Source organism: Cajanus cajan, chromosome 11 (genome assembly GCF_000230855.2).
Source record: "Cajanus cajan strain Asha chromosome 11, NIPB_CcT2T_4, whole genome shotgun sequence".
Lineage (NCBI taxonomy): Eukaryota > Viridiplantae > Streptophyta > Magnoliopsida > Fabales > Fabaceae > Cajanus > Cajanus cajan.
The window spans coordinates 3004422-3028689 of record NC_138527.1 but is presented as its reverse complement, the minus strand read 5'-3'; the positions used below and the strand labels follow the sequence as shown (position 1 = coordinate 3028689).

Genomic DNA, 24268 nt, shown 5'->3' with positions numbered 1-24268 from the left:
GAATTAATATTTGTGGATCCGTCCAAGGTAGAAGTAGTTCTGCTATGGGAACCTCCAAAGAAGGTGACAAAAATCTGTAGTTTTTTGGGTTTGGTAGGATATTATGGAAGATTCATAGAAGGATTTTCTAAAATAGCCATGCCTTTAACTCGACTCATTAAGAAAGGACAACCCTTTGAGTGGACAGAAAAATGTGAGAATAGTTTTCAAGAACTTAAGAAAAGAGTAACCATTACACCAGTCTTAGCCTTACCCAATTCTAATGGACAATTTGTCATATTTTTTGATGCCTCAAAAATGAGATTAGGGTGTGTTCTTATGCAAGATATAATGGTAGTAGGATATGTTTCTAGGCAATTGAGAGCTCATGAAAAGAATTACACAACTCATGACCTAAAACTAGCCGCCATTGGTTTTGCACTCAAGATATGGAGACATTACTTGTATGGTGGTAAGTTTTATGTTTTTAGTGATCATAAGAGTTTAAAATATTTGTTCGACCAAAGGGAACTGAATATGAAACAAAGAAGGTGGATGGAATTTTTCAAAGATTATGATTTTGAATTACATTATCATCCCGGAAAAGCCATGTTGTGGCTGATGCACTGAGTAGAAAATCTTTACATATCTCTTCATTAATGATTCATGAGATAAATTTAATAGAAAAATTTAGAGATATGAGTTTCTCAATTGTATTACATGCAGTTTAGATTACTAGTGGCTTACATAGACAAATGTGTGACGCTTAAGTAGTTGATGAATTCATTTAGAAGAAAAAGAGATTGTTGGGACAAATGGTGAAAAGTTTAACATAGATAAAAAGGGAGTTTTGAGATTTAATGATAGGATATGTGTGCCTAATGATTTGGAAATTAAGAAAATAATTTTAGGTGAGGCACATAAAAGCAAGTTGAGCATACACCCTGGTGCAACAAAAATGTATCACGATCTCAAGAAAATGTTTTGGTGGCCTAAAATAAAAAAGGAAGTAGCACAATATATAGCTACATGTTTGATTTGTTAGAAGGCCAAGATAGAACACCAAAAACTAGTAGGAATGTTACAACCCTTAGATATACCTGAATGGAAATGGGACAGTATAGCAATGGATTTTGTAGTTGGTTTACCACGAACAATACATAAAGTTGATTCCATATAGGTTATCGTGGATAGACTAACAAAATCTGCTCACTTCTTGCCCATTAACATTAAGTATTCACTAGAAAAAATGATAGAACTATACATAAGGGAGATTGTACGGTTGCACGGTATTCCATCTAGCATAATACCCGATAAAGATCCAAGGTTTACTTCTAAATTTTGGGGAAGTTTACATCAAGCATTGGGAACTAAGCTTTGCCTTAGCTCTGCATATCATCCTCAAACAGATGGACAATCAGAAAGGACCATACAATCCTTAGAAGACTTATTGAGAGCTTGTGCACTAAAGGATTCTAGTAGTTAGGATCAATATTTGCCTCTGATTGAATTTACTTATAACAACAATTTTCATACTAGCATAGGTATGGCACCTTGCGAAACTTTATATGAAAGAAAGTGCAGAACTTCTTTTTTGTTGGTTTGAAACTAGAGAAAATTTAATCTTGGGTCTTGAATTGGTGCAACAAACCACGAAGAAAATCAAAATGATTCAGGAAAAAATGAGAATGACTCAAAGTAAATAGAAGAAGACGACCTCTTAAATTCCAGGAAGGTGATCATGTATTTTTGAAAGTTACACCAACCATTGGAATTGGTAGGGTAATGAAATCAAAGAAACTCACACCTCAATTTATTGGTCCTCACCAAATTCTCAGATAAATAGGTTCTGTTGCTTACCAAATTTCTCTACCTCCATTCCTTTCTAACCTTCACAATGTCTTTCATGTGTCTCAATTAAAAAATATATTTTTGATCTTTCTCATGTAATAATGCCTGATACAATACAATTAAAGAATACATTAACATATGAAACAATGCCTGTACAGATGGAAAACAGGAGAATCAAGCAGTTGAGAGGCAAGCAGATTTCATTGGTAAAGGTCATTTGGAATAAAGATACTGAGGACACTATGTGGGAATTGGAAGAAGAAATTAGGAAAAAATTATCCTTATTTATTTTAAGCAATAAAAATTTTGAGGAGGAAATTTTTGTAAGTAGGGGAGAATTGTAATATTCTAAAACTTTTGATAAATATTATAAATTTTCTTATCATTATCTTATTTTTAAAATAATAATTTTTAAATTTTAGTTACCATATTTAAAATAAATAGATAAATACAGATGTTTTATTTTGGATATCTTATATTTTTTTTCTGACAGGTCAAAATAGAAATATTTACTATTCAATTTTATTATAATTTTTTTAGAATAACATTTTAATTATTATGATATATATATATATATATATATATTTAAAATTGTTAAAATTTCAAATATTTAACATAAGTAATTATATTAATTTTTAAAAAAATATTATGAAAGAGTAAAAGAAAGAGGCAAAAAATATGGAAAAAAAATTAAAATTAAAAATATATATATTTAATGTTGATTATAAAAAATCACTCCTTATTTTTTTTGTCCTAAAAAATGAATTAATTATAATACAAAATAGATGGATTTACCCGCAATTTCAGGCTCTTTTCCTTCAATGATATCAACAGTATTTTTTGGGACAAGATGGAGTGTGGAAGTAGTTGTTAACTCGGTTACTTTTCACGGAATGGCCTTGTCAACTTTTACATTTTCTCCGACCCAAAAAATTCCCACGGTTATTGATGGTCCTATAGTAGTTACCTTCTACCTACCTCCAGCCAACCATGTTAACCCTATAGTAAACCTATATCAACCTAATATGTAAATATTGTAATAGAAGTGGAAGAAATAAATAATGTGTAAAATAGTATGATGTTGTAAATATTTTTAGAATAGTTTGTAATGTAATTATAAGCTAACTATATGTAAACAAGTTCACAAAATCTTCTTTATTTTTCTGTATAATATTACTAATGATATTCTTGTGTTAATAATGTATAATTAATATATATTTAATATTATGCTTAATATTATATAAATTGGATGTTACAAAGACGGACTGAACCCATCAGATAAATGGAGACAGATTAAACTCATTGGATGAATGGAGACAAACTATATGATAGCCTGAACCCATCAAATGAATATAAATAAACTGAACCTATAAGATTACATGGATGAAAGACTTTACAAAGCATACAAATGATAAATTAAATTTTGAGTCTTAATCAATATAAAGTCTGAGTCAATCTCCGCAACTTTCATCAATGATATTTGCTTTGCATCCTCCTTATCACTAATCCCTCCATTAACCCCATCCAAAACCTCATCACACGTGGCTACCACTGTTGATGCAAACCTAAACCTTGATTTGCAAATGAATTGCTTGTTACTATATGCAAGGGTGCATTGCACTCTTTTAGATCTACCACATAAGTATGTATCACACTCTATCATTGATTATTATTATCATTTGGAAACTAGAAAGCCATTATGAGAATCATCTATAAAAAAATTCCTAGTTCAATAAATATTAATTTTTGAAAAACAAAAGGCTTTATCTAAAAAATTGTTAAATTGAATAGCTCAAATACATGTTTGAATCCTTGTTCTTCAATAAGGTTTTGTCCAGATGGGTGAAAAACTCAACAAACTCCACAAATCTATTAGGGGAAAAAATGTGAGGAAAAAAAAAGGAAAAATCAGGTATGAAAGATGCATGATATGCGGGTGAGGTAATACTTTTTTCATTAATTCAAATTGACAAATAATCATAAAAATATTTTATACATTGATTTGAATTTATATAATGAAGAATCGCATGATTTTCAAATCTTTTAAAAATTTGTAGACTTGATATTAAGAATTTTTAATTTGACGATTATATCATTGAAATTCAATGTACACTATAAGTTATTGAGTAAAATAATTTTATCAAAACTTACTCTTAAAATAATTTGATCCCTCGTCATAATAATGTGATAGTTAAACTATGCAATTTTGGGTTTTTGTTCTATCATTTTAAGCATATTAAATTTATAAAGCTTAATTAATTGGTGTAATTAACTATCACAAATTTGAGAAGATGAAACAACACAATCAATTGGTAATTTTAACATATATAAGTTACTAATACTTTTAAGCCAAAAATGAAACAAAAACACAATTTCACATCTCCAAGAAAGAAAAATATTAAAAGATTGATTTATTTATATCTAATACATACCACAAAATGCAGTTACCAAAATTATATTTAATAAGTGTGTATAACTTTTTTTACCGGGTAATCCCATATAAGGATAAAGAGATACTCTCGATTGTGACTTCATATCCAAGTTAAGATTGAAGTTAGATGAAATACACATAAAAGGGGGGTTGAATGTGTGTGTGTGTGTGTGAACAAAGGAACTTTAAAAGCGTTTTCGCAAGAAGACTCTTTTTTGTCTAGTAAAATAATATCAATAAATGCTAAAATGGAACTGCCCAGGATTGGTTTAACAAAATAATTTTGCGTCTGGGAGTTTTATCGTCTACTTAGGAAAAATGCTTCTCAAACAAAAATCTTTCTTTAAGATAACAAATTGAACAAGTGTGGTTTTCGTCTAAAGATAGTTTTAATAGACAATAAGCATTAGACAAAGATTTCAGTATATTAAACTAGAAAGTGCGTCTGAAACATTAAAGCATAGTGTAAGTATTTTTATATTGGTTCACTCAAACTGAGCTACGTCCAGTCTTCTTCAAATGAAGGGTTCCACTAGATGTTCAATGAAGTACAAGTATTGTTTGTTCAGCCTCTTCAGGCTTGCGGTATTATAGACCACCTAGGTCACGATTACTCCTGGTCGGCCAACTTCACTCACTGGCTCTAGTATTCTTTAATCAGCCTCTTCAGGCTAGCAGTGAGTATTCTAGACCACCCAAGTCACGACCACTCCTGGTCTCAAGTATTTTCAACCACTCCTGGCTCGTCAACTTCACTTGCTGACGCTAGTATTCTTTGATCAACCACTTCTGGCTCTCAATGAGTATTATCGACCACCTCCTGACCCGCTAACTTCACCATTACTGCTAGTATTATTTGATCAGCCACTTCTAGCTCTTAGTGAGTATTCTTTGACAAGCCTCTCTGGGCTTTACAAGTATTCTTTCCCTAGCCTCTTTAGGCTTTACATCTAATAACTAGACAGGTTTGGTTTGAGTGTTTGGCTTACTCTCATAGAGAGGATACATGAGTTGGAACACTCACTAAGGTATGAAACCTTAGTTTTTACAACGATTGAGTGTTTGGTTTACTCTCACAGAGAGGATACATAAGTTGAATACACTCACTAAGGTATATGATCCTAAGTTACACTTAGAGTCTCTTAGTCTACAGAGATAATTACATCAATGTATATTTGGCTCTGGAAGCTCTATCTCTGATTACATTGCTTCATGGGCTGGATATCACTCTTTGTCTAGCTTAAACCATTCTAAGCCAAAACAGCCAATCTTTCAAGGTTTGAAGTAGTAATATATATTTTCCTGTAGAATTTTCCCGTTGCAAGTGTCCGTTAAAGCAGATATAGTCGTTCATGACTAGTTTGATCTTTCATTTAATGCTCAAGATCTTGCATTAAATGTTGCTTCCTGTTTATAGACATTGTGTGAAGTCTTCTTTGCCTTGTTAGCAGTTGTGTCTGAATTTAGCAGAGACCTAGGAACCTTTTTGTCCTTTTTCGGTCACATAGCTGTAGAGTGTTGTCCTTATCTGAAAAGGTGATGTACTTTTTCTGACACATGCATGTTTTTACTTTTGCGTGTTTTTCTTCATCTTCTTCCATCAGGCTATCATGTTGAGAGAATTTATATGATCGTAGACGATGCCTTAATTTGTCCTTTGAGACTTGATTCTTTAAGTACTTGGGTGCCAATCTTCGTCTGCGTCTGTTAGTCCTATGCATCTCAATTTGTGATATTTGTCTGAGCATTTGAGTTTAATGCTTTGACTTTCTTTTGATTTGGTCAATGTTACAGATGGACAGACTTTGTTTTTGTCTGAAATATCTTTCAGTCTATGTTGTCCTTTATCTTGTGCGTAATTGACTTTCTTCTGATCTTTGAATCATGCTTTGTCTAATTTCGTTGCACTGGAGGTTTTCCTTGACACACCTTCGTCTGATATTAGACTCATAGTTGTATGGTGCACATATTATATTTTGTCTATTCAGTTTGCTTGATTTGTCTGATTCTCATGATGTGTCTTGCCTTGACTGTTCTTTTATCTGAGTTGACCATCTGGTTTCATCTAATGTTTTACCCATTTTTGTCTTGTCCCAGTTTTAGCCATGTTTTGGCTTTTCATATGATACTTCAGGGTTTTGACTTGTAGTAGGTCTCGTCTAGTGTTTGTTGAATGTTCTTCTATTTTTTATCAAAATTGATCTTGTTGCTTGACCACCCATCTTCTGATTTTCTTGTTTAGTTCGTCAAGGCTTTGTAGATCTTGTATTTAATGCATTTGATCTTGCATTAAATGTTTGCTCGCTGAATCTGTGTTACGTGAAGTCTTTTGTACCGTTTGTTTACTTCTATGTCTGACTTCAATCATGGCCTAGGCATATCTGTACTTTCCTGGCATTATAGCTACAGAGGCGTTGTCTTTTACTGACTGATAGGTGTACTTCCTCTGAAACATGAAACTTTGACTTGTGGATAAGCGCTAGTCCATTTTTCTCTTCTCTCTTCTTCTATTTTTGATGACTTCATGTGTTCTTCTAAGAGTGTGGATGATAAGCAGTACTTCTCGTTGTGACTTAGTAAACTTCAGACGCAATTCAACATTCTTCATTTTCGTCTGGAAATTTGAGTCTCTGTCTAAGAGATAGACTTTGACTTTTCTTTTCGTCTGGTCAGCTGTGCATATTTTTAACTCTGTCTAGGATGTTATTGTCCACCGTCTGTAGTCTTGTATCATCTGAGGCTTTATTATTTTCCTTCTTGTGCTTGATTAATTTGATTTCGTTTGATCTCTTCATCTGATGTCTTGTAGCTTTTACCCTTTATCTTGGTTGTTCGTGCTCTGTTCTTTATTTTGTGTTGTGTTTGTGTTGGGAAGGAATGGTTTGTAGTTTGTGGGTGGGTTTTTTCGGTGTATATCCTTTTTTTGATCAGACTCGATGCTTAGCTCACTTTTTGTCTTGGTTCTGGTGTAGAAAGTGGTACCTGCATATACTCTAGTCTTCAACTTGTCTGTACTTATGTTTATCTGAAACACTAACGCACTCGTTAAAAATAACAATATGCATTATATTTGTCTAATTCAAAACCTTACTGGGAATTGCTTCGTCTGACTTAACAAAGATCAAACCTTGATCCTTAATTAAAAAGTGTGTTTGGTTTATTGTTTAACATAGCCAAACTTACGTTGAATGAAGAAGTTACAAAATTTTACTTCCTATTTTAGTGCATTAGGAAGTAGGGATTTTAGTTTGCAAATGTGCAAATGAATATCCAAACATGCACTTAGTCTAGGATACTCTTTTACTTTATCATTTAAATATAACATGTTTTAATGAGCAAAAGTACATTTCATTTAAATTTTCATGTACTGTTACACATATTTTCATATATAAATCACACACATATTTATTGAGCAAAAGTACATTTCATTTAAATTTTCATTTACTGTTACACATATTTTCATATATAAATCACACACACACACACTTAATGATATCATCTACTAGTATAAAAAATAAATAAATAAACACTCCTACATAAAGATCACATAATTATATATGCTAGAAAATATCATTATAAACTATATAATAATAATAAAACAAAAGGGACTGATAAAGATAAATAAGTACCTATGTATAATTATATTATATGACCCTTGGTCCTAGTCAAGCAATTCCAACAAAATAAACAAAAGTAACCAAGGGTTTTAATGAGAACAACATGACTCACCAAAGCTCCTACTCGCCTAGCTATCCCTATTCTACTCCCATCATCATAGTCCAACCACCAGAAAACACGTAAAAGTAAACTAGAATTCAAAAGATTCAACATAAAACAAATATAGGCTAAATACAACTATACTACCAACAACAAAATGTAAATGGATTCTGCAAGACTTTCAATTAGGATTTTAATGGATTCTGCCAGAATTTTAAGTTAGGGTTTCAATGGATTCTACGGGACTTTGTAAACCTTACAGAATTTCGTAGATTTTTGACATACGATAAGAGTTCAAGTTTTTTTTTCATACATTCAAATTTAAAAAGAATCAAAGACAAAAATAAAATAAAAAAATCAACAATATCTGGATAAATAATAATAATAATAATAATAATAATAAAAATTCTTTGTAATATCATGTCCTTCTTAATAGCATTCACTCACATATCTATATCTATACTAGTTCTTCATACATTAGCATCTTTTTGCTCTTGCTACTAAGTTTTAATAATAGGTTCAAAATTATGATTTTCATTAACTGGTAATATTGAAGATGAAGGTTCGTCCACCACTCCAATTGGAAATTCATTAAAATGACATTCTTTACGAAGAAAGTTGTGTAGTGTCGTACATGCTAAAAATTATTCTAAACAATATTTCAAATTTTTTATAATTTATGATTTAAAATATTTTTTTATAAATTTATAAATGATTAAAAAAATAGTTGGATAGCTACCCTACTCTCTTATAACTAAATATGTCCCTTCATTTTATATTGGTATTTAAGTGAAAGTTTGTCTTTCATACACTTTTATTTATTTAAAATATCTTAGAAATTTATAAACATCAACTAGGAGAAAAAAAATATATGAAATTTGTTACAAGTACAAAATAATTTTTTAATTTTTTAATTGCTTTCAATTATTCACTTGTGAAGAAATATTTTTAGTATTGAATTCTAAGATACTATAATGTCTTATATTAATTTTCTTTTTTAAAACATAAAAAATCCTAATTTCACAATATAAAAATTTAAAAAAAAATTATAGTAAAAAAAAAAGAAATAAAATAATTTTTGAGTCATAAAAAGGGAAGGATAGCAATAACAAATTCAAGAGACAGAGAGAGATCACAGTTTTTGTACTGAGATGCTTCTTCCCCCAGTTAAGATTCATTCTTATCTTATTCTACTCACAGAAACCTTAACTTAAATTCATCTTTTATATATATTTTTTGTTCTAATAAATTGATTACAAGGTCTTGAAGATCTATAGTTGATTATAGAGATCATGATATCAATTTTAGTTTTCACCTTTCCCTTTTTCTTGACGCATGTTATAAAAACAATTACTACTTAGAAATTGAAATTTCAAGCATTTTTCGTGTTATATAACTGAGGAACAATCTCAACTAAATAGAGCAAAATAGAGTAAGTCAATTAAAGATAACGGAGAGAAAAATAGAGCAAGTCAATGACACTATCATTTACGTATAGAAGTTTTACCAAATAGGGGAATGGAATGAGAACAGTAGTACAGTATTATATATGAGCAATAGTGCAATATTATTAGCAAGAAAAAAAAATGGAGAAGACATGAGCATAGAAAAAAAAAAGAAATGAAAAGACAATCTTCCAAAATCTGATGGATTTGGATAGAATTATTTTATGAATTTGGTATTTATAGATACCGCTAAAAAAGTCCTTCAAAATCCCACCAATACAACAATCCTTTAAAATTCCTATATTTTTTAATACCAATGGATTGTTTTTAAGTTGTAAAAATTCTCAAATGAGTACCAATGGATTTTAATGGACTCTTAAAAAAATCTTGAAAATCCATATTAAATACCATTGGATTATTTTAAAGAGACATAAAATCCTAATTGAATACCAATAGACTTTTTTACTATATAAAAAAAAAAGTCTATTAAAATCCTATGAAATCCTAAACCAATACATCCTCTTGGTATAGTATATTCTTTCACTTTTCCATTTAGCTATAACAAGCTTTTATGAGCCAAAGTACCTTTCATTAAAAATTTCATTTATTTAGTTCGACCATTTAACTATAACAAGCTTTTATGAGCCAAAGTACCTTTCATTAAAAATTTCATTTATTTAGTTCGATATATGTGCAATGAACGATTTATTTTAAGAAATTAGATTAAATGATATTTAATTAATTTTATAAATAAAAATTGATAACAATAATAAATATAAAGTATAATAATATTAACAAGGGTTGAGTACTAACGTACAAGGACCTAACACTTGCGCACCTAAATTTTAGTTTTAATTTTGTTATAGGAATGCTTGAGAGTCAATATTTTAATGTCATATTTAAATAATGGCCGCTCAAAGCATATGATTGGAGACCCTTCAAAGCTCTCAAGCCTCAAGATGAAGCATAAAAGCTACGTGACTTATGGGGACAAAACCTCTTAGTGACTTGGTTGTGGTAATATTGATAAAACCTCTTATACACTAATTGAAAATGTTTTTTCTTGTATAAAGACTTAAACATAAGTTGTTGAGTAAATTTTAGTTATGTAATAAAGGTTTTAAAGTTGTGTTTGACAATGATTATTGTTTGATTAGTGATAGCTCTACAAATGAAATAAAATTCATAGGTAAAAGAATAAAAAATATTTATATGTTTGATTTGGAATTTGTGTCTACACACACACTAAATGTTTGTTGTCTAAGGAAGATAATACATGGTTATGGTGTAGGAAGGTTGTACACATACAAATGGATCACTTAAACAAACTTATAAGAAAATAATTAGTAATAGGACTTCCTAAATTCAAATTTTATAAGGACAAACTATGTGATATTTTCCAAAAAAGAAAACAATTAAAGTTTAGTTTTAAAAGTAAACATAGAGTTTCAACTTCAAGGCCTTTACAATTAATTCATATGGATTCATGTGTAACACCCTTTTTTTTAGAAAATAATATTATTTATAAAATTATATTTTTATTATATTTTTTGGGATATAGAGATATAATTATTATTATTTTTATTGAAGAGAAATATATTTTATATTATTATTATTTATTTAATAATTATTTTGGAAATGAATGAGAAATGGGTTGAAATTGAGTTGAGTTGGGTTGACCCAGCCCGAGGGAATGAAAAGGAAGGGTTAGCAGACTAATCCCATCAGTTCTCATTTTTGACATTTTGAAGGAGTAAGAGGAGAAGAGAGAATATAAAGAAGCTTTGAGGAGGAAAACTCAGGAACAACCTCGGATTTCACCAAGACTATCATATTCACTTTATCAGGTACGGGGAAAAGGGGAGATTTATGTGTAGAGTCACATGACAGAATGGGTGGAGAAGAGTTCCCTTAGAATTTTTAATAATTTTATAATTATTTCTGTCTGAAGAATTGTTGGTATTATGAGATTCTGTATGTGTTTATTATGAATATGTGATGAATTGTTAAAATTGATGTTCTGAGAGAGAGATTGAGTTGTTTGAAATGTGCTTGTAAGTTAGGGTTCATGAGGAATTGGAGTTTTGATAATTGGTAAGTTATTTTGTGAAATTGATTATTCAATCGAGTTTCATATTGATTTATAAATTTGGTTGTGATATTATTTGGTAAAATTGATGATTTAGATGATGATTGAATTTATTGGGATGTGCTCTATAAGTTAGGGTTTTTGTAAATTGATGAACACCCTTAATTATATGAATTGATGAGTAATTGAGAGATTTTACTTGTGGATGTACCTTAGTATTTTTTGTAGTATCTTTCTGTGTGATTAACCAAATCAATTTTAGTTTGTTGGCTTAGAAATTAGACACTGGGGGCTATAATTTAAACTCTAGAATCGTGTAAAAATGTTAAGAATTGGTTGAGTTATGCGAGTTATAAGTTCAGTCTTCATTCTAGTGCGCGAAATATTGTTTTATGTTGTCAGTTATACGAGGTGACATTAACGACATTTTTAGGCTTCATTTTCTTCACAAAAGTTGTAGCTTTGGGTGTTATATTTCTAATGACTTTAGAATCACTCCAAAAGGATGTCTAAAGCTCCAGTTATGGTTGTTTTAGTGAACAGAGGTCAAGTTATCAACATTGATTATATATGTTGCGATTTTTGACATTTTTGGCTAAGTAGATGATTTTTTAGAATTTCATGTCTTCATAAGAGTTGTATATGATCCTCTTATATTTCTTTTGAGATAGGTTTTAGCTTATTTGGATGAACATAACTCTCTGTATGTTATTTTCTTTGACAATTGTCAAAGGGAGACGTATGTTGTTTTGATATTCTAAGGTATTATGGTTTAATTAATGATTAAATTATGATGCTAGTATGTTGGTATGAATTGAATGTGATGTGATTGTGGATATCCTCACACTTATGTCGGCGTGGCACGACCTTGGGCATGAGAAGTTATAGGGGTGGCATGAACATGACATAGTATGGGACGTGTGAGACAATTAACACGTATGTCGGCGTGGCACGACCTTGGCCAAGAGATGCTATAAGGGTAGCGTGAGCATGACATAGTGTTAATTGCAAGATTTGTGTGTGACAATTAGTACTTATGTTGGCGTGGCACGACCTTGGGCACGAGAAGCTACAGGGTGTCGTGAGTTTAACATAGTACAAATTATATAATGTGATGGATTGGTGTGATTGAGAATTGTGATGTAAAGATGATGCATAATTAATAGAATTATGATATGTAAAAATAGTTATAAATATTCCATTATATAATGAGTTATGATGAGATTATATTATGGCGTGTCAATATGTATTTTACATTTAGATGTTTTCTTTTCTCACCTTACAATTTATGATTATTTTAAATGAGAAAGATCCGGATATGAGTGACATCCAGAATGCCAACAATTAAGCTGTAAATGTACTATGATATAGTAACTATTACATGTCTCATTTTTTATAATATTAAAGAAATTCTTTGATTTAGAAATTAATTTTTTTGTTGGAAGTAAGGAGGCGAGTTCAATTCTTATGTTACTTTTTGACAATTTTTTAATCTTATTTTAAAACATTATATCAACAAAAACTACTAAATTCTTAATGAAAGATTGATCAAAGAATCAAAATTATACAATTACAATAGTCTGAAAGATCTAATTCATTCAATTGAGACTTGAAAAACCAAAATTATAGTGATACTTAAAAGATCAAAATTGCTAAATTATGATACTTGAAATACCAAAAATACATTTAATCTTTATCAAAAAAAAAACTTTTCTAAACCTAGAGTAAACCTTAACACTATTTACATGGTTTCGGCACAATTAGATGCATCAGGCAAAACGATCGAAGAGAATCGGAATAAATATTAAAATTTAATTATACATTGATTAGAAGTAGAAGCAACCAAGGTTGCTGAGACGCAAATTCATGCTGTTTAGAGCCATCTTACATTATGAAAACAGTCTCCGGACATCCTGTTTTTCTTATCAGTTAAGCTCATGTTGATGCTTAACCCCAAAATAAGATTCATCATTGGTTCAAGCTTTCAGGTTCAAGGATCGTTCAATTTCTTCCAGAGAGCGACCCTTGGTTTCTACTATGAAGTAATAGGCAAATGCTGCGGCTAACAGGGAAACTGCTCCAAAGCTAGCATACACAGGTGCAACACCAAATTTCTCCACCAACTCAAGGAAGAATAATCCCACCACAAAATTGCAGACCTGGATACCGGGGACAAAATTTAAAATTAGTAGCCTGAAAAATTAAATCACGAGTACCAACTAAAAAGAGCACATGAGAGGTTTCAAAACCCACCCAATGGGTAGAAAAACTGAACCCCATGATCTTCCCTCGTGTCCTGCTGCTGCTAAGCTCTGGTATAATGATACCAGTCACAGGGCCAGCTCCAATTGCAAAACAGAATATATACCTGTGAAATTGTATAAAGGGAAAACGCATCATCCTTGTGCCAATCTTCCAGAAAATATAAAATACTGGAAACTGCCTCGGAACATCTTCAAATTATCATCTATGTTCATGTTAATAAATAATAAACGAAATATGCTTACATCTCTAAAGTAAAATATATTGATAAAATTTTATGGCACATTATTATTAAATTAGGAAAAACATTAGGGTATGCCACGAATCCACTACCAAACAGTGTTAATGTCATTGCGTTGCTATAGCAGTGTTGTTTTGTGGCAGGTGGCTGCTATGGGAAGTCAATTGCATTGCGTTTGTATGTTGTGTTAGCAATCATATGGACAATATCAGGTACATACAATCACAGTCACAGCCACAATGATGTATAGTGACATAAACCCAACTTGGCCCCTTTTTCTGAGTTTCCAAACCATTTTATTTTGGCACTTTTGTGACTTCTTTTTCCCTTTTTCATTACAAATTCCTAGTGGCTTTGGATCGCCTCTCCCCGTGATGGGCGATGCAAGCACTGAAACAACCCCAGAATAGCTCCCAGGCATTGTGTACAGCCAAGCCCAGCATATTCCGGCACACGCACAACTTGCCGGCTTCCTCTACTGATCTTGCCCATGCTCTCCTGGTCTCCATTTACGCTGGTCTGCTGATTTGCTCTGTTTTGACTTCTGATTCATGCACTTCACACCAGTCACTGTTCAATTTAATTTTTGGTGATCTGGTCATCATTCATCTTCTCATTGTACTGACTTCTCTTTTCTTATTAATTGAAAACATGAATTGAATTTTGGGTTTTTTTTTTTCTATCTTGAGCATTTAAATGTATAATATAATGTTTAACTTTTTTTCTTTAAACTTTGAGTAGTTTTGTAAAAGTTTGAAAAGAATAAAATCATATATGATTCTGATCCTTCTTTTCTCCTATCTTTAATTTAAATTATTTTGTAATCTGATTGGCCTGAGAATCTCTCTAACCAATTCTGTCAATGAATAAGAAAAATAAGTATTTGAAAAGAGAAAAATAGAGAGAGAAGCATATTAATCTGAACAAGCTTCAAGTGATTGTCACCTATGTTTTAATTGGGGATGAAAATGCTAGGTGGATGTCGCAAGAGATATATTGCAATAGATTCTTAGCAGCGGCAAGTAAATGCTTACATGATAGTTCCTAGTATTGATAAGTTGTTGCTGAATTGCTCGTCCAATGGTAAGATGACAGCAGAGGCCACGAGAAACATTGAAATTGCCTACATAGATACAGAAGTGAAAGTCATCGGTAATAATCTCGTGAGAAAAGGATAGACTACTAGGAGCAAGATCTAAATGAATTCAGTGTGTACTGCGTGCACATTATAGGAACTTGTAAGTATAGCTCTGTTTCATTTATAATAATCAATCTTTTCTTCTGTTACTGATGAGGAGGACAAAACAGTACAGAAAGAAGGGGAAGATACACTAAATAAATGTGAAATAACAGAAAAAGAAAAAGAAACAGCAGCCTCCTATCCCCATCACATTTTATCTGCCTCACTACTGAGATCATCCCCTACCCTTTCCTATTTTGCTCTTGTCGTAGGTCCCTCCATCTAAGTTCTTGGGAGTCCTCTTCCTTTTCCTTGATCTCCTCTTCTAGTAGTCCTCTATTATCATCCCCCAATCCCTCAATAGCACCTGTCTCCATTCCGTAATATCTCTCTTGCCTCAACTGAATAATTCCCCTCCAGGTAGACTCGTCTCTTATTTCTCTCATACAGTGTTAGAACTTTATCATTATCATTGGACCTACAGAGCCTTCTCCTATACATTGGAAATGGACCTACATCTGTCCAAATTACTGTCAAGTGTTGACCCTTTATTTACTATCCCCTTCCTACAAATACATTAGTGATAGGGGTCTATCAGTGCACATATGCCTGTATCTATGTATCCTTGCATGTGGATGACAGATATCTTCTGTTTACTTAATTGCCTAGCATGAAGTTATGAATATTCTGTTCACACTCACCATTCCTACATAGCTTCCTATTAGAAGTTTCTGTCTCCCTTCCCTATCAATCAGGTATAAAGCACAAAGTGCACCTGAAGAAAAACAACAGATCAGAACAATCAGAATCAGATTCCTACAAGAAATTCAGAGAGATAAATTATAAAAATGAAAAGTAGTGCAGATTCCAAACCTGCGAAGTTAGTAAGCCCAACAAACAAGCTTGCTAAAGCACTGCTTTCAACTCCAACTTCTTGAAAGGTCAATGATGAAAAATAAAGAACTCCATTTATGCCTGCAAATTGCTGAAGTACAAAAAGAGTACCTCCAATAAAGGTAACTGCAATCATACAAGAAAACCGACGGCAAATTTTATACTTTGAGTTTAAAGTGTCATGTGCAAGTAATGATTATAAAATATGTCTTTGCTTATACAAGAAGAGTGTTCTGCTCTATGGAGCTAAATTCATTCCCTTCTCCAACTGAAACTATTAATTTAACGTGCTTAACTGCTTATAATTCTCCAGACGTGGTAATCAATCCATTAGGCTACTAGGATAGGGAAACAAATAATTTTCCAAGCACAGAATGCTGCCTATTGTCTAATACTAACAGCCAAAACCACCTTGACACAACCTCTAGAATGTGGCTCCTCCAAGATGTCTGACCATCGGCTGTCCAAATCACTACCATCATTCTTGGTGACGGACTGAAATTCCTCAATTGCAGTATCAACTTCAGATGCTCCCCAAAGCTCGCGTACTACTGATTTAGCATCATTTATTCTCCCAGCCTGAGCAGAGATATTAAAGCTTTATAAACAGTGTAAAAGCTTATAACTATCAATTAAGTAAATAACAAGCTTCCCTTGCAAAGCCATCAATTATAAACAGTGGAAAAGCTCATAAGTATCAGTTAAGTAAATAACAAGCTCCAACCTTGCAAAGCCAGCGTGGACTATCAACAGCAAACTGTATACCAAGTGCAACAAGAATACCCGGGATACTAGCAATATACAGCATTGTCCTCCACCTGAAATATGTTTCTGTTGGTGCCAAATAGGAATTATTTGGAAAACAATTCTGTTTTTAAAAGACTATAAACCTATAATTGATGGAAAAATCAATGTAAACTTTAAGTGCAGGCTTGAATTCAGTGAACCTTAAAAATGTAAGTTCCTGTCACATGAAGTCCAAAATACAGTATTGAAAAATGAAAACAAGATGAGTCTAAAGGCCATTGTTTTCAAATATTTTCACTACATCTTTTGACAATGTTGCAAAACAAGGCCGTGAGCCAGGTGGCTCTGGCTCTACATCCTTAAGTCCAGTTTGAAATAACAGAATATAGGGATAAAGCCAAATTCTTGGCCTTTTCACATTTACATTAATCCATGAAAAATTAACAGAGGAGAAAAGACATTTAGACACACATGTGATGCAATACAAAAATTAACAGAATATAGGTCCCCTTGCAGCAGCGGCAAACAGATGTGCTGCAGTCTTGATTACTATTCACCTCATGACCTCTGTTGCATAAACAGAATGGGAAAAAAATCCAAGACTATTGATACTGATAGCAGCCTAAGTGCAACTAAAGGAAGTGGAGAAAAAACGGGCTAAAAGAAGCACTCAGAAGCCCAGTTGGCATAAAGATTATGTTTTTAATTAAAATAGTTGACCCAATTTCTATCTTATAAGCCCAATTATGTTTCAGCATAGTTTAGTTTTTCTTTCAAAAAAAGTTAGAATAGTTTTATCAACTATTGGGCCTTGGCTGGAGGGTGCTTGTTACCCTAATTTTCAAGTTGTATTTATTCTAACATGATGAAATGAAATGGCAGAAGAGATTATTCCCTTTCTTTTGGTAGCTGTAGTGTTGGGAGATTTGGTCTATCTCGAAGCAAGACCTTGTTAGGAAAACTGCAATTAAAATCCTAACAGATACCATATAGAAAGTGCTTGTTTGAATGTGTCCAATACCCACACACCGGGTCTTATTTATAATCAAGAATCCAGATAGGAAATAGTTATGGATACAAAGAATAAATCAATCCCTAATTTCTAGCAATGGATGTGTTACATGTTTTCATATTTACATTACAAGTAATAAAAGCATATACTTAAAACTAACATACAAACCCAAGAGAAAATTTGTGATTTAAATATCAAATCTATGAATCTACAAGGAAACAAAATAAGGAACTCACCAATGTGGATCAGTCTCAGAAGGTATTCCAAGAAATAGTGAAGTAATAATGCCAAGACAAGTGCCAATTTGACATAAAGACCCTAGGGCACCCCTATATTTTGTTGGGGCTACCTACACCACATGTTAGCAAAGAGACACGAGTGAGGACTTGCTATTGCTGTTTTAAATTGTCTTCCCTCCACATATCAAAAATAAAATAAAATAAACCAGAAGATAAAATTAGTGAGTACAATACAACCCATTTTGATTGAAATATGAATATTCTTTCTACATGGAACCGGGATTTGCTATAACAATTAGAAATTGGACTGTTTTATTTTCATTATAACTAAGAAATAAACATCATTTATGGAAAATATTACATGGATTTGGCATATGGTGTAGACTGTAAATTGTAGAGATCAAATACATCAACCTAGTACAGTTGGAGAATGAGAAAATTATTATGAACAGAGCTAAAGTTGATGTCAACATGTACCTCAGATATATATATTGGAACAAGAACGGTATTCACACCTATACCAAGACCAACAAGAAACCTTCCCCCAATTACCTCATTCAAGGTGTGGGCTTGTGCACTGTCACAAATTAGAACAGGTATGTTAACAAAATGACTTCATAACTATAATCTCAAATCAAATTGCTTGCAATCTGTGGGCAATATGTATTGATGATCTAGAACTTGGAAAAGCCAATCATGTTATCATAAATCATTTATACATAATAAAATCACATTTTAGAACAATGGATTAAAAATATCAGATAATAATGACATGGTAGACAAACTTTATACACTAGGAGTATGTTTGTTTCATGGATTTAAAACATACTCAGAATGTGAACTTGGGAATGTAGTATTCCCATGTTTGTCATAAGTTTTTAAAATGTATTACAGGCTATTGATCATTCCCAGAAAAGTAGTTACATCATGATTTGTTTCATTTCTATTCCAATAGAACGGTGGTAAAGTTTCATTTCCATTGGAATGTAGAAAGTTATTTTTTAACCGTTATAACTTTCATTTCAACTCTTATTTTTATTTTAATTATTTCAAAATTTGAAAAATACTCATGGGAATGTTAAATGCAAGCCAACCATATTTTTAAACGTTCACAGGATTAACATTTCTAATTATAATATTACCGGGAATGTGATTCCTAGAAATCCAATATCATAACATGAAACAAATGTCTCCTAAATGTTTTTCAATACAAAGGAAATATGTTCAGACATTTAAGTTACCTCACAAAAATATAAGAAACACATTTAATTACTAAAAATCATTGACCACAGAAGCCAACGCATAATAGTCACAACCTTTGCTTAAATACAAGCTTTTTGTTAGTGTGTTTCTCTAGAATCCAAGGTATAAAGGCAGGTGAAATAAAAATAAAAAATAAAATAAAAAAATTCAAAATCAGATGGAAGACAATATGAGAAAGCAAAAATAGAAAGATAGAAAGAAGCAGTGTACTAATAATTTATACCAATGAACACTTTGGACTAGAAGTTTGCATGTCACATGTAGCAAATTCCAACCCTTCCCCACGTATCATATGAACCTATTGAGAGACTTTAGATATGCATAAGGATTAAGGCCAACTATAAATAAAATGGCTGTCAAACAATTAAAGTTCTCCACTTTCAGAAAGAAGAACACATAGGACACTTCATGGGAAAAAAAAAAAAAAAAAAAACTAAGGATCTTAAAAGAATGTGTTAGGAACCAAGAAATTAAATGAGAAAGAAAAGAAATATTTATTTCTTGATTGCAAAGGAACAAATCCAAGTGTTTCCCCTTCACATAGGATTTCTTCTTTCACAAAGAGCTAATGCTCAACTTACAGTTGATCAGATATCAATCCACCCTTCTATCCTTCTTCCCCTGTTTATATCTAATTAAGCCCTCTAATTAACTAACTAATTCATCAATATTCTAACTATCCTAACTACCTTGCCCTTCCCTATAGTCCTAACAGAATGCAAATGAATTAATTGGTTTTGCAAATCATCTTACAAGAATTAAGAAGCTTTTTCTGTTTACAAACTTGACTCTAGCTTGAGTTAGCTGGTTAAGAGGATTCATTTTCAAAATATTCACATGAAAGCAAGACAATCACAAGATCCACAAGAAAAAATTATGCTATTGATAAATTTCATCACCCATATACACTACCTTATTATTGCCCCAAGGATTAAGGGTATGCTGTCAATCTGAAATGTGAGCCGGCAACCAAATCTATCTACCAATGAACCAGAGCTTATGCTCCCAATAAATGCACCAGCAATAAATATACTAACCACGAGTCCCTCAATGAAGGAGTTTCCCTCAAAACCAAGCTCCCGAGCGATGGAAACAATAGGGCCATTCATGACTCTGCAAAATATGTAAACCAGTTTCAAATAATTCACACTTCACAAGTGAATCAAAAATCAAAAAAAAAAAAAAAAAAAATTCCAGTCACCACATAGTTTTATATTTTCATCATGCTGTCCTCGGCTTATCACATTAAAAAATCAGCTACGTGGCTGAAGCATAATCTGTCAACATTAATCACGTATTCTTGCTTTAACTGATGGAATACCATCCTGGCTTTTACTTTCACAAGCTCAATGAAACACACTTGACTTGACCGCCTTTATTGAATTTCAACTATATCCATTGAACTATTTAATTTTAATCCACTGTCAAACTAAAATTTGCATCATCAAATAATGTCTTGCCACATCACAAAAAAGAGTTTGATCACTCATCACCATGGCTAAAAATTGCAAGCCGCATGACATGATGCGTATGCAACATCTCAGTTGCAGTGGCTGTCACAAGACTCACAACCAAATCTAATCATGGTTGCGTACAACACAGGCCGCAGTAGGTCGCCACAATAGTCACTATAATTTTAAACTCTGTTCATCTGTTAAACTCTTTAATATTATCTTTGGAACAATGATGGAAAGTGAGAAAGAAGAGAAAAATTTTAAATTTGAATAGAAAGGAAAGTGAATGGAAAGAAAATTTTGAATTTTTATTTCTAAAAGTCAAATATTCTATCTTTTATTTCCACTTTTTCCTCAACCAAATGAAAGAAAGTACATGGTTATACATGTTTTATCCTCTCTATTTTCTTTCCTTCGATCCACATATACCATAAATGATTCATCACCAGCAATCTCTTTTAGCAATGTGATAATTAACGATCAAACAATAATATATATAAAAAATAAAATAAAAAGTGTACGTGCACATCTGATTCAACTAACTGTATTTCTCTTTCTTAGTACACCTAACAACACACTTTGTACCATATTCCTTCTAACACATTCATAGTTAAAAGTTATTAAAAATTATAAATCCATGAGTAAGGCTCATTAAATAAGAAATGAGCCCCACAAAATTTTGTAATTTTTTATAAATTCCAAAAATAATTAAGATCATGAGAGAGTGTGTTGCTGTTTCTTTTTTTTATCAACTCCATGGTAGTGGTGTTAAAAAGCAAGCAATAATTTCTCTAAAATCAATCTCAATCATGCACTTAGAGTATGTTTGAATATAAGTTAAATGCGATTTAGAGAGATTCTCTACTACCCATAATAAAGAGTATTTTTCGTTTTGTATCCAAACATGCTCTTTGACAAACTACTAATTCCTACATGCTGGAACAGGATTAGCTCGTACCAGTGGTCTGTACTAAAAATGACTGAGAACTGATCAGATTAAGCTGATTTTTTCTTTAACGAAATAAATACATGAAACACATGATCCAATATCTAATTACTTTCCTAACATTTCTTTCAACGAAAAAAGAAACAGAAGAAAGAAAGAAAGAGAAACTGACCCAATGTGATACCCAAATATAAAATTGGACATTGAAGCAACAAGAACGTGGGGAAAAGCAGGCAACCATCCGGAATCAGAATTTGCAGCGTTTTGAGGCAGTGAGAGTTTCTCAGTTCCTTCGTCATCTGCAACGCTACGAGTCTGTTGTTGTGACTCGGGAGGGTCCCTTTTGAGGGCTGAAACTCTGAGCTTATTCGAAAGGTGGCGAGAAGAGCATATCAGAGTGTAAGGCTTGTCTTTGAAGAAGGAAACGAGTTTGGGATTAGGGTCCGAATGAGGAGAGACGATCAATGTTGGTACTAAATTTAAGGAATTCATCCTTCAAAACTCCAAATAATAATAAAATGGAAAACAACAAATATCGTTGTATTCCTTCATCTAGATGGATATTGGATAATGTGAAGGTCACTGATAGAATCTTTCACTTTCACAAAAAAAAATATTGAATCTTTTGCTGTTTAGAATACGACTCTTACTACATCCGAGTTAACATTCTAATATGTGCGCTATATATAAAATATTTTTTGTAACAAGAAACATGAAAGTAGAAGGAAAAAAAATAAAGGAATTTTGGATTCGCAATTCTCCCATGACAAAATTTTAATACAAATACTTTATTGGTGTCAAAATAATACGTAAAAGTATTTTCATGATTTTTGTTACAAAAGTACTTGATTAAGAAATGAAGTTAGATTAGTAAGAATGTATTCTTAAATTTAATAAAACCCCTACCAACACACCCCTTAAGTCGCGCTATTGGAGTTTTATTTCAACATTTCATGTAGTGAAATTTTTCATCAACAATATATTTCATAAATGAAAAAACATTTTCATAATATTAAATTCAGAGAATCGTATTTTTTTTTAAAAAATAATTAAAATCTAGATGCTCACTTGCACGTATATTTTTGATGATATTGTAATACACTTCGAAATTAGTTGTCCACCATGTGTACGAGACACAACCTCCTATTTTAATTTTATTAACAGGTTAATGCATTTTCTTATATTTTAATTTATTTTACATTGGATTAGAGTATGATACTGAATTCTACTTAAAAATGGCACATCTGCTTAAATGCATTTATTCTTACCCTTTAGAACTTATATCAAATTTAACTTCTCTTATAGTTTATATTATTTCATGCAAACTTGACTAGTGAAATAGATGATCCCAAATCCTATTAAAATTCCTCAAAAAGTTAGTTATATTCTAATCATACATAGGTTGAGCCTTGTCTTAATTTAAAATTCCCCATTACAAAATTAAAAAATAATAATAATAAAATAAATAAATAAATAAAGAGTACCATACGGAGTTTTGTTACGCTTGATTACAACAATAGTTACTTTTCTCCTCACTTTAGGACATCTTTAATGGAAGCAACTCATTTGAGTTGCTTCATGCATTAGAAAATGAAAAAAGTGGTCCCTAGTGTGTTATGTCAGCATTAAGCAACTCAAATAGAAATTTACTCAAATGGTAAGAAATTTTAAGAAATTCAACTTTTAGAATTTTTTTTCAAATCATTTATGAACCAAATTAAAATTTTTATTAAAAAGAACAATTGCACTACAATAAAAGAAAATAAATTATGAGAAAAAATACACAATAAGTAGATATTAAAAATAAAATAAAGTAATAGTAAATACATAAACATTATACGAAATTAATTTTCATCATTATTATTTCGGAAACGTTCCCAAATATGTTCAATAAGATCTGCTTGAAGTTGGCAGTGTATTCGTTTGTCATGAACGTCTGCTCTCCTTTGAAGGTATGTTGTTCTAAAATTGGGATGAGCACCTATAGATATTTCAGATCTTGACATGTCATCATCTACACCATCATAATCAATATAATTTTGATAGGTGTCTCGCTCGTCCTCGACAATCATGTTATGCAATATAATACATGCATAAATTATATTTTTCATTATTGCGGCATCTCAAAAATGTTTCGGACCTTGTATGATTGCGAATCGAGATTGAAGCACTCCAAATGCACGTTCTACATCCTTTCTTGTTGATTCTTGTTGTTGGGCAAATAATTTCATTTTTTATCCCTGTGGCATGAAGATGGTCTTGACAAATGTAGCAAAGTCTGGATATATGCCATCTACTAAATAGTAACCCATATTATATTGGGTTTTATTCACGGTGTATTGCACTGTCGGAGCGGTTCCTAAAAGAACTTCGTTAAATACATTAGATGCATTTAACACAATAATATCATTATTCGAACCTGCAGATCCAAAAAATGCATGCCAAATCCACAAGTCTTGTGATGCAACAGCTTCAAGAATGATTGTTGGGTTGGCATGATCACCTCGACAAAATTGAC

General features: G+C 31.8%; 1 protein-coding gene across 1 annotated transcript; it reads right to left on the bottom strand.

The window, feature by feature from the left end:
• Positions 1-13296: 13296 nt before the first annotated feature.
• Positions 13297-22393, bottom strand: LOC109816800 (Major facilitator superfamily protein). The gene is made up of 11 exons (XM_020381925.3): positions 21923-22393; positions 20263-20463; positions 18565-18664; positions 18085-18197; positions 16814-16907; positions 16512-16668; positions 16069-16215; positions 15897-15970; positions 15050-15138; positions 13766-13880; positions 13297-13671 (listed from the first exon to the last, which is right to left on the bottom strand). Exons 1-11 carry the CDS (start codon positions 22240-22242, stop codon positions 13489-13491), a joined length of 1593 nt encoding a protein of 530 aa, XP_020237514.1. The 5' UTR covers positions 22243-22393; the 3' UTR covers positions 13297-13488.
• Between the last annotated feature and the right edge of the window lie 1875 nt (positions 22394-24268).